The sequence below is a fragment of the Spodoptera frugiperda genome, chromosome 13 (assembly GCF_023101765.2).
Source record: "Spodoptera frugiperda isolate SF20-4 chromosome 13, AGI-APGP_CSIRO_Sfru_2.0, whole genome shotgun sequence".
Lineage (NCBI taxonomy): Eukaryota > Metazoa > Arthropoda > Insecta > Lepidoptera > Noctuidae > Spodoptera > Spodoptera frugiperda.
In genome coordinates, this window is record NC_064224.1 from 7,436,380 (window position 1) to 7,449,099 (window position 12,720).

Here is a 12,720-nt window from a genome sequence, read left to right on the forward strand (position 1 = left end):
CATATCATGAACAGTGTGTAAGACAGTTACAATTTTCACAGATTATGTTTACTACTATAATTAATACTAAAATTGAATAAAATTAAGATAAGTACTTGGGCTCTCTATAGCTCTATGCAATGACAAAAATGATTTAATGTCTCAAGTTTAAAAAAAAACTTGAGACTAAAAATCACGTCTACTAATATCTATAAAAATAGATATAACTACATAGCTTAGTATCAGTGGAAACGGTTACATAGTTTCACAGCTTACATTCTAGCAGCATAGCTACATAGCACATCTCTGGTGGAAAAGCACACTAATAATGTGTAACTTGTACTGTGTTTTATATCCAATTATTTCCATGCGTACAGAAACAAACCAAAGCGTCTATTCGAGTCGCCGACGTGCGGCAACGGGTTCACGGAGCCGGGCGAGCAGTGCGACTGCGGCAGTATGGCGGACCCGCGCGCCTACAACCCGTGCCACGCCTGCTGCGACCCCAGTACTTGCATGCTGCGGGGGAACGCCACCTGCGGGGCGGGGATGTGCTGCGATCTACAGGTACGGTACTATTGTAGGGGGGGATGGTTCCAATGGCGGACCCGCGCGCCTACAACCCGTGCCACGCCTGCTGCGACCCCGCCACCTGCATGCTGCGGGGGAACGCCACCTGCGGGGCGGGGATGTGCTGCGATCTACAGGTACGGTACTATTGTAGGGGGGATGGTTTCAATGGCGGACCCGCGCCTACAACCCGTGCCACGCCTGCTGCGACCCCGCCACCTGCATGCTGAGGGGGAACGCCACCTGCGGGGCGGGGATGTGCTGCGACCTACAGGTACGGTACTATTGTGGGGGGGAGTGGATCAATGGCGGACCCGCGCCTACAACCCGTGCCACGCCTGCTGCGACCCCGCCACCTGCATGCTGAGGGGGAACGCCACCTGCGGGGCGGGGATGTGCTGCGACCTACAGGTACGGTACTATTGTGGGGGGGATGGTTTCAATGGCGGACCCGCGCCTACAACCCGTGCCACGCCTGCTGCGACCCCGCCACCTGCATGCTGCGGGGGAACGCCACCTGCGGGGCGGGGATGTGCTGCGATCTACAGGTACGGTACTATTGTAGGGGGGGATGGTTCCAATGGCGGACCCGCGCGCCTACAACCCGTGCCACGCCTGCTGCGACCCCGCCACCTGCATGCTGCGGGGGAACGCCACCTGCGGGGCGGGGATGTGCTGCGATCTGCAGGTATGGGGATGCTGTGAGAGGGGGGGGGGGGAATGGTTGCAATGGCATCGTTAATGATTATTGATTAATACTTTGACTGCCAACAAAAATCTGTTGAAGGCAAATCCTCCGCTAGCGCTGGTCATTTTTGCCCCCCCATAGCAGTTAATGTGTTAAGGATTAAAATTATTAATCGATTTTAATCTAAAATTTCTGGATCTAATCTAGGATGTTGACCTGAGTTTGGTAGAACAATAGAGGTAATGCCAAAAATAGATTTCATTCAGTAATGATTTTGGATTACGGATTGAGATTAGTAATTAGTTATTTGTCGATAAATCAACTACACAACCCGTAATAATGAAATACCTTTTGAAGAGATACTACTAATATTAAGTTTGATAAGGTTGATATTTCAATAAAAAATGCTAGAGTAAAGCATGTCGGCTAGTTTTCGTTGTTTCTGAACCTTATTAACTACTAAAAACAGCTATCAGTTTTAAAATTAATAACAATAATGAGCCCTAACCACCGGTAGCTTGGACTGTGCTCTAGTTATTATTCCCGCTATTATAGGACTATTGGTCGACTCCTATTTTTATATTCTTAAATTTTCATTTATATTGTATTCTATTAATAGTATTTAAAAAAATATTTTTAAATAAATATATGAAATAATATTAATATTTTCCGCAGACATGTCGTCCAAAGTCGGCGGGCACAGTATGTAGGTCGGCGGACCGCGAGTGCGACCTGCCCGAGTATTGCACCGGCTACTCCGAGTACTGCCCCGACGACGTCTTCAAGATGGACACCACGCCCTGCGGGAAGGATGGAGAGGTAAACTAGCAATATATTTATTTAATATACGAAAGTAATTAGATAGCAAAAAAACATTAGAATTAGAATTGGAAGTTACAACGGGATATTTACCATGTTTTTCAATTTTAATGAGTTTCCGATATTTCGGCACTGTTGCAAGCGCCATGATCACGGATAAACTGTAAATATCCCGTTGTAACTTCCAATTCTAGTGTTAGTGACCATGTCAGTTTAAAAACTTATAAAACATTCGAATATCGTCGAAAGATAAACTATTAGAAAAACATGTATAAAAAATTGAATATCTTATCTCTTTTGACTTGTAAATCTTTTCACTCTATGGAGGTTAAAGTCAAATCATTTACTTCAATTAAACCATATACTTAAATAAAGAAACTTCAAATAGAAAAGAATGAGAAAGAAACTCCAGTCAGCCATTAATTGTTCAATACACAACTTTATACAATTTTAGACATTAGCGCAATAGATGCGCAAACCTGCGCTAATTGCGCAAACGTTTCTCACATACAAAATTTATTTTATCTATTTCTAGAAAGCCTACTGCGTTCGTGGTTCGTGTCGCTCCCACACTGATCAGTGCCGACTACTGTGGGGTACTACTGGCGAAAGTTCACACGACAAATGCTACACCAGCACTAATGTTAAAGGAAACAAGTTAGTATTACACTCAGATTTTTATTCACGAAAGTTCGCAATAAATGGAATTGTAGTACGAAATTTGCGAAGTTTCGGACGAAACTTTGTTTTTCGTTGAATTAGAGTAGGCCTCCAGAGCATACGCGACCTTCAATCTTTGAAAAAAGGAATGTAATCTGTTTTAAAAAAAAACCAACAATGAATTTGCGAATCTATGGGGGACTGAGCTGATGGTAAACCATTATAGGTTTACCATTAGCTCAAACGAGTGCTCATATCCCATAAAATAACGTGTACCTCTTTTGTTAACGAATCCAGACCTATGTATGTACTTAAAGTGACTAGCAGGTCGATCGACTCCAATCTATCAGTTTATGCATTAGATTTTCGAGATCTTATAAAGAAATTCGTTCGACACATAGGAGTTGACCTGTTGGTCACTTAACCCCAGTATCTGCCTGCTGCGGTTTTTCCATCCGATTACAATGTGGGTATCTTCAAGTCTAGAGTGAATAGGCTCTTAATAAACTAGTGCGCCTCACCATCAACGATTACATCACTACTTACCATCAGGTGGGATTGTAGTCAAGCATTAGTTTTTATCGAATAAAAAAAATAATACTAAAATAATAATATTTGAATGGTCGTTATCCAGGAGCGGTAACTGCGGCTACGACCGCCTGCAGCAGCGCTACGTGTCGTGCGCGGCGCGCGACGCCATGTGCGGCACGCTGCAGTGTCGCCACCTCAACGAGCGACTCGAGTTCGGCATGGAGTCCGTCGCGCTGCTCTCCGCCGTCTTCATCAACAATAACGGTACGATAATATCATATCACACAGTTATGTAGATATACCATGTGCGGCACGCTGCAGTGTCGCCACCTCAACGAGCGACTCGAGTTCGGCATGGAGTCCGTCGCGCTGCTCTCCGCCGTCTTCATCAACAATAACGGTACGATAATATCATATCACACAGTTATGTAGATATACCATGTGCGGCACGCTGCAGTGTCGCCACCTCAACGAGCGACTCGAGTTCGGCATGGAGTCCGTCGCGCTGCTCTCCGCCGTCTTCATCAACAATAACGGTACGATAATATCATATCACACAGTTATGTAGATATACCATGTGCGGCACGCTGCAGTGTCGCCACCTCAACGAGCGACTCGAGTTCGGCATGGAGTCCGTCGCGCTGCTCTCCGCCGTCTTCATCAACAATAACGGTACGATAATATCATATCACACAGTTATGTAGATATACCATGTGCGGCACGCTGCAGTGTCGCCACCTCAACGAGCGACTCGAGTTCGGCATGGAGTCCGTCGCGCTGCTCTCCGCCGTCTTCATCAACAATAACGGTACGATAATATCATATCACACAGTTATGTAGATATACCATGTGCGGCACGCTGCAGTGTCGCCACCTCAACGAGCGACTCGAGTTCGGCATGGAGTCCGTCGCGCTGCTCTCCGCCGTCTTCATCAACAATAACGGTACGATAATATCATATCACACAGTTATGTAGATATACCATGTGCGGCACGCTGCAGTGTCGCCACCTCAACGAGCGACTCGAGTTCGGCATGGAGTCCGTCGCGCTGCTCTCCGCCGTCTTCATCAACAATAACGGTACGATAATATCATATCACACAGTTATGTAGATATACCATGTGCGGCACGCTGCAGTGTCGCCACCTCAACGAGCGACTCGAGTTCGGCATGGAGTCCGTCGCGCTGCTCTCCGCCGTCTTCATCAACAATAACGGTACGATAATATCATATCACACAGTTATGTAGATATACCATGTGCGGCACGCTGCAGTGTCGCCACCTCAACGAGCGACTCGAGTTCGGCATGGAGTCCGTCGCGCTGCTCTCCGCCGTCTTCATCAACAATAACGGTACGATAATATCATATCACACAGTTATGTAGATATACCATGTGCGGCACGCTGCAGTGTCGCCACCTCAACGAGCGACTCGAGTTCGGCATGGAGTCCGTCGCGCTGCTCTCCGCCGTCTTCATCAACAATAACGGTACGATAATATCATATCACACAGTTATGTAGATATACCATGTGCGGCACGCTGCAGTGTCGCCACCTCAACGAGCGACTCGAGTTCGGCATGGAGTCCGTCGCGCTGCTCTCCGCCGTCTTCATCAACAATAACGGTACGATAATATCATATCACACAGTTATGTAGATATACCATGTGCGGCACGCTGCAGTGTCGCCACCTCAACGAGCGACTCGAGTTCGGCATGGAGTCCGTCGCGCTGCTCTCCGCCGTCTTCATCAACAATAACGGTACGATAATATCATATCACACAGTTATGTAGATATACCATGTGCGGCACGCTGCAGTGTCGCCACCTCAACGAGCGACTCGAGTTCGGCATGGAGTCCGTCGCGCTGCTCTCCGCCGTCTTCATCAACAATAACGGTACGATAATATCATATCACACAGTTATGTAGATATACCATGTGCGGCACGCTGCAGTGTCGCCACCTCAACGAGCGACTCGAGTTCGGCATGGAGTCCGTCGCGCTGCTCTCCGCCGTCTTCATCAACAATAACGGTACGATAATATCATATCACACAGTTATGTAGATATACCATGTGCGGCACGCTGCAGTGTCGCCACCTCAACGAGCGACTCGAGTTCGGCATGGAGTCCGTCGCGCTGCTCTCCGCCGTCTTCATCAACAATAACGGTACGATAATATCATATCACACAGTTATGTAGATATACCATGTGCGGCACGCTGCAGTGTCGCCACCTCAACGAGCGACTCGAGTTCGGCATGGAGTCCGTCGCGCTGCTCTCCGCCGTCTTCATCAACAATAACGGTACGATAATATCATATCACACAGTTATGTAGATATACCATGTGCGGCACGCTGCAGTGTCGCCACCTCAACGAGCGACTCGAGTTCGGCATGGAGTCCGTCGCGCTGCTCTCCGCCGTCTTCATCAACAATAACGGTACGATAATATCATATCACACAGTTATGTAGATATACCATGTGCGGCACGCTGCAGTGTCGCCACCTCAACGAGCGACTCGAGTTCGGCATGGAGTCCGTCGCGCTGCTCTCCGCCGTCTTCATCAACAATAACGGTACGATAATATCATATCACACAGTTATGTAGATATACCATGTGCGGCACGCTGCAGTGTCGCCACCTCAACGAGCGACTCGAGTTCGGCATGGAGTCCGTCGCGCTGCTCTCCGCCGTCTTCATCAACAATAACGGTACGATAATATCATATCACACAGTTATGTAGATATACCATGTGCGGCACGCTGCAGTGTCGCCACCTCAACGAGCGACTCGAGTTCGGCATGGAGTCCGTCGCGCTGCTCTCCGCCGTCTTCATCAACAATAACGGTACGATAATATCATATCACACAGTTATGTAGATATACCATGTGCGGCACGCTGCAGTGTCGCCACCTCAACGAGCGACTCGAGTTCGGCATGGAGTCCGTCGCGCTGCTCTCCGCCGTCTTCATCAACAATAACGGTACGATAATATCATATCACACAGTTATGTAGATATACCATGTGCGGCACGCTGCAGTGTCGCCACCTCAACGAGCGACTCGAGTTCGGCATGGAGTCCGTCGCGCTGCTCTCCGCCGTCTTCATCAACAATAACGGTACGATAATATCATATCACACAGTTATGTAGATATACCATGTGCGGCACGCTGCAGTGTCGCCACCTCAACGATTATTAGCACCACTTTTCCAAATTCCATTTTTACTTAAACGTTGCCCCACACTAAGATTTTCTCCTGTGTCGTAGGTGCGTTTACAAACATACAAGTTCACATACACATGACACCCAGACCCGGAACAACAATTTGTGGATCACACAAAAAGTTACTCCGTGCGGGAATCAAACCCGGTACACGTTGCGCGGCAGCCGGTTGCCCAAACACCGCACCAACCGTGCAGTAAATTTTGTATTGTCGATTGTAATCCTTTTAGGTTCTTGTACTCAGTGTGTGTTCAGAAGACTCTCATTTATTTCATAAGCCGTGAAAAATATGTTAACAGAGAAATCATTAAACAATATTTATTGGTTAGTTGAAAACTTATTCATAATTATGTTTGTTTACAGGTACAATCATCCCATGTCGCACAGCCATCATAGATTTGGGTCTCAACGATGTCGATCCGGGTTTGGTGCCCGATGGCGCTAAGTGTGGCGATGAAATGGTAAGATACAACTATTACAATATATATTATAACTAGCTACTTCCACGCGGTTTCACCCGCTCTGCTTGGCTCCTATTGGTCATAGCGTGATGTTTTATAGCCTATAGCCTTTCTCGATAAATGCACTATTCAACACAAAAAGAATTATTCAAATCGGACCAGTAGTTCCGGAGATTAGCGAGCAAACAAACAAATTAGTTTAGATTATATCTTCAGAACTTCATCATTATAAAAGAGAGAGAGACAGTTCACTATTGGACTCCTCTACTAGGTATTTTGCCGTAATCTCCATTCTTGGCAAGCGGGTTGGAGATCGCAGTTTAAAAAATAGGTTTATTAGAGACCGTAACTACCCAATTTCTCTTATTCGAGTGTTGCGACACTCGCATGATGTATAACTTACTACTAAATTGCTAACAAATACTATTATTTTAATACAGATGTGTTTGAGCCAACGTTGCGTGCCAGTCGCGGCAGTAAGAGAACGCATAGCGAACGCAGAGTCGTCCGTCTGTCCGTCCAACTGCTCAGGACATGGCGTCTGTAATTCTGAAGGTAAGTAACACGAAGTAATTAGACTTGTAGTGTATTTGTAGTTTGCGCAAAATTGTGTGGTACTTGCGCTAACTTGCGCAAAGTGAAGTGCACTGTGTAGTGACTTATTATGAAGTAACAAATGCTATATTTAACCAAATGAGTGTTTGTTGTATATATTTTGTCATTAAATGTTTATTTATTTTATATATTGTTGTCAAGCATTTTCCTTTTTTTTTTGTTTGTTTGACTGTTTTTACAGAACCCTGGAAAATAAAAATAAATAAAAAACAATATTTAACTTTATTATGCCACAGCTTTTTTTTGTGATTCGTTATATTACTATTATACTTCTTTTCCAGGTCATTGTCACTGCGAGCCGGGCTTCGCCCCTCCACTATGCGCCCTGCCCGGCCCCGGCGGCTCCACGGACTCCGGTCCTGCTACTGATCCTACAAGTAAGTGTTAAAAGAATATTTTTAACAGATTTCTTAGTAAAAGAGTTTATTTAAGTGAAAAATACAACATTTTACATAAAAAAAATCTAACTTCTATACCTGAAAAGTAATTTTAAAATATGGTAATAAAATTTTGTACTAAGAGCTGACGTCCTCGTTACAGTAGCTTATAGAAAATTAATAGTTGTTACATTATTAAAATCAATATAATATGTATAGTCAACCAACCAATACTTGCGCTAACTGCACTCCATTGCGCAAACAATTCTCATTACCATTCTCTCTTACAGTCCAACGCAACTTCATGGTGGCGATGTACATCATATTCCTGGGCATCATCCCCGCCATCCTGCTGGTCCTGTTCCTCATCTACTACTCCAGGCACAACGTGCTCCGCTGGTGGAAGAAACCACGCAAATCGTACGTAAAAAACAACATCTGTGGCGGCCATACCAATCCCAAACGTCTATTCGCTACCAGATTCGCAAAATTCCACGATAGCACATCATCCTTGAGAAATTTATTAAGCTTCAAACGTAATGATAGTGTCCATTCTATCTCAAATATATGTGCGGATCCCCTTAAACAAGAAACGCCCGTATATTCCAATTTAGAGGAACTTAAAACTACACAAAAGTTACCTGTTATACCCGAGAAAGCCCCAACTAAAGTTCCTTTGAAAAAACTCGTAAAGAAAATCAACAAGGATGATATTAAAATTGCTAGTAATAGCGATATTAAAACTCATAAGCCTACTGTGGCTCCCAAGCCTAATGTCTCCTCAAACGATAATAAACCTAATGTGGTTATAATAAAGCAAGGTTTAGCTTCGACGACCAATGAGATGGTAGCGAATAGTCAGCATAGAATGCATAATGTTCGTAGAATGCACGATAACAGTACTGATACTGATACGTATGTTAATGTTAAAACTTTAGTTAAAGGGAAAAAGTAACCTTAATGACTTAAGGTCGAATTTAATAACCAATTTTAATCTAAAATCTGTATAAAATCGACTTTTGACACTCCTATTGATTTTCTGTCATAAATCTAGATTGATTGTAGCGACACATGACATATGATAGAAGTCGCAAATAAACGATTGACAAGCAAATTAACGGATGACGTCATAAATCCTACATCGCACGTATGAAGTTTAATTGCGAATAAACATGGATAGAAAATCCCAACGAACAACCGTGGGCCAGGCATGATCACCTCGCCTTGTCGGAGGATCCCCCTTTTCTTAGGGAACTTTACTCACTGCCCCCTAAGTTATGTAAATTTCTGACAGAAACTCTAAAATCAATCAATAAAATTAAAAACGTCATTATATTTATACAGTTTTGGATTATTGTCGGTTGTTAAATTCGACTCACACGCACAGAAAATTTTAACTTTCTAGAAAGAGATTCAACGATTAAGTTATATTATTGTTTCTTTTTAAATGATTTAAGCAGTTTTTTTGCACTGTTATCTCTATCTCTTTCTCTCTTGATCATTTTCTGTGTACACATCTTGTGTCCTTTTCTAATTTTCCAATGGGCATCATACTCACTCAAATTAAAATACTCAAAAAATAACAATTACATTCATTATTTTGGTTAAATAACTTTACTATTGTTTAACTAACTTACTCATGAAATATTAATCACTAAACATTTAGTAAAACATCTAGTCTTTTTTTATAATAACTATCGTGAGACATAGTAAATTAACTAAAAATCACGGTTTACCCACGTACATTAATGGCTCTACTAGTTTCGAGTCACAGAGGGACTCTTTATCATGCTCAAACATGGCGACCTACGCAGCATCTGCGCACGCTATTCATGATGAAGAGTCCTTCTGTGACTCGAAACTAGTAGAGCGTTTCTCCATTAATGTACACGAGGAAATGGTGATGTTTAGTTAAAACTTATAGTCAACTAGTTTATCCATATGATATCGGCACAGTACAACACATTTATCACCACGGCTACTCTTTACCCGGGTGTCGTAAGAAGTGACTATCGTACTATAATACAGAGACATCGCAGCAGCGTCCTTTGATAAACCTAAACGTAAATTATTTTCATCAAAATAATGAATGAAAGTGTTATACATTTTTCAGTCAACAATTTTTCTTAGGAAAAACGGTTCCTATTGACAGAGGCTAAATTGATTTATTTTAAATCTTATTTGCACATGCATAGAGTGTTCTTTTGTATGTTTTATTTTAGATTAAGTTATAAATATTTGCTTTGTATTAGATGCATGGTAGAATTCATATCATTAATGGGTAATTAGAATAAGTTTAAGTGCCATAAAATGGGGTGAATAATTAATTACTGACATCAACAAGTTCACGATAATACAATATAATTTGGATCGCATTTCCGATACTATAAACACAAATAATTTTATAGAGGAAAATTAACCACACGGGGTGATATCGTATCACCTATCGCCCTACACGCTGTATACATAGACGTACAGTGTGTGATAGATCGGATTTCGATATTTATAACCTTTTTATGGCTAAGCCGGTAAACGACCTCACGGATCACCGGTAAGCAATTGTCTCCGCCCATGGGCACCTGAAACACCAGAGGCATTACAAGTGCGTTGCCGGCCTTTTGGGGGTTAGGAATTTAAGGGTTGTTGACGAATCGGGGATTGGGAAGGTTGGGAAGGGGGGTAATTGGGCCACCGGTAACCTCACTCACACAACGCAAGCTTTGTTTCACGTCGGTTTTCTGTGAGGCTTTATCATTCTTAATTATATTCATAGATCATAACACCATGAGAATAAATTAAATAGTTATCCACCCTGTTTTACTTGGTAAAAATATATCTTATAAACTGTGATACTTTCGGTCAATGGAAATTACTTAAATAAAATTAATACCTAATTTAAGATTTGACTATAAATTGCTCACAAATTTATTTTATTTTATTTTAAAATGTCATCTTGACTTCAATATTGCCATAATACTCTTAAAGGAGATTGTCCAAATCTGGCTATTTTTGAACAGGCTGCTCAACAAAAATGTAATTTACCAATAATTTTATTTATATTTTAGTAAATGTCTGACGCTAATAACTTTGTATCAATTTGTACTTTAAAAAAATCGATTTTTATTGGTATTTGTTATGATAAGACCAAGTATTTGTAGTAGTTGGCTTTGAATTTGACTTTAGTGCTGCCAATCTGCTGTCAATCTGTTGTGTTTTTCGTCAAAATGACAGATATTATTCGCTTTGTTCTTTTGCATTGTGAGTGTTGAAACTCCAATTTATTGCGTGGGAAAATACAAAGTAGACACATTAGTAGGAAAACATATTTTGTATATATATTATATGAAAATAACACTAAAGGCAGGACAGCCATAAAACATTATTGCTGCAACTGCATGGTGGGTCATAGAACAGTAGGTTGATGTGCACATATAATAACTATTATTTGGTTTTTAAGCTGGGCAAGGTACCAGAAAATTATTAATCCGCCTGCTGAGTTCCTTGACCATATTTTAATTACATATGAATCGGATTAATAATGCATTTTAATAGAAAAAAATGTTTTATTTCATGCATAACCAGTTTCAATAAAATGTAAAAAAATATCTAAATATAAATCTTGATACAAAACTAAGTTTATATCTTCATTCTTACTGATATGAACTAATAAATCAAACATATAATATATGTATTATTAGCTGAAGTGCTTGTTCAAAAATAGCCAAAGTCCCATACAAGTTGATCAATACCCTTTTTTAATGTATTGTAAATAAATTAATCTCGTTATTTCTTAATTATTTTTAGAAGTTTATATTAATAATAATAATGGCCAGTTTCAAATAATCTATTTATTATAACTTTCATGAGACAAAGAGTGATTACAAACGTGTGAACTGTCACTTCAAAGGAATGTGTCTATCTCACACAACTTGCATAAGTGTGAGCGAGAGATCCGATACAAATGTCTTGTCTTATAGACAGTTCATACATTTGTAATGGCCCAACTATAGGTTAATTGAAACTGGCCCTTAAGATAACTGTAGTTAGTATTATGCATTGTTTAATAAAATACTCTTTCATTTCTTTCTATTAGTTGCTTGTTTGATTCTCTCTTCTTTCATCTCATTAAGTATAACCAGGTTTAAAAAAGACTATAACACACTCATCTTCATATTTAAAATTTAATATTTTCATATGGCAACCCTACCAAAAAATTTTAAACCTGGCAATACTAACAGTCGACAGCGTTGTGGTAACACTTGCTACAGGAAAATAGCTCTTATTCTTTATGCAATAAGAATGCTATTTGAATGAAAGCGTTACTACATATGCGTTGTACTGGCAATCTTTGGGTGTGTCTGCATTATGGTGAGTGTCTTGTGTTCGTTTTGCTTGCACTAACATTGCATGGCGGTTTAGTATTAAATGCATGATTAGTTGTAGGCGGTAATCGCATGATTTGCATATTGCATCCCAATCGTAATAATAATCATATACTTAAACCTAATAGCCATAATTTTTGAGAGCCTCTCCGCGAAAATGTTGGTACCTTTTTGTTATATATTAAAGTCAGTTTCGTCCGAATCTCTATATGGAATACAGTAAAGTAACTTCCGATCTTTAGATATTGTGTTAGCGATCATAATTGAATTCAATGCGGATGATTCTTGCATAATATTTTGACGCATAATTTCTCTTCAACTTGCATGTGCATTCCTGCATGATAAGCTTGACAACAAAAAAAAAAAGAAAAAGCACAACTTTGAAACCTTTTTTCCTAATTGGTTTCTCACGTT

At 41.3% G+C, this 12,720-nt stretch overlaps 1 protein-coding gene across 3 annotated transcripts in view; it reads left to right on the forward strand.

Annotated features, from left to right (window-relative positions):
• LOC118270259 (disintegrin and metalloproteinase domain-containing protein 12) overlaps positions 1-12,720 on the forward strand; it is an 82,289-nt gene that overhangs the window by 62,250 nt on the left and 7,319 nt on the right. For all 3 annotated transcript variants that reach the window (XR_007705880.1, XM_050698128.1, XM_050698129.1), the window contains 8 exons: positions 357-546; positions 1,913-2,056; positions 2,592-2,713; positions 3,351-3,511; positions 6,835-6,932; positions 7,373-7,487; positions 7,829-7,924; positions 8,215-8,344. Coding sequence is in view for 2 of the 3 variants with exons in the window: in XM_050698128.1 (XP_050554085.1) it covers positions 357-546; positions 1,913-2,056; positions 2,592-2,713; positions 3,351-3,511; positions 6,835-6,932; positions 7,373-7,487; positions 7,829-7,924; positions 8,215-8,344 (1,056 nt within the window). In the remaining variant the exon portion in view is untranslated. The remainder of the gene's footprint in view (positions 1-356; positions 547-1,912; positions 2,057-2,591; positions 2,714-3,350; positions 3,512-6,834; positions 6,933-7,372; positions 7,488-7,828; positions 7,925-8,214; positions 8,345-12,720) is intronic.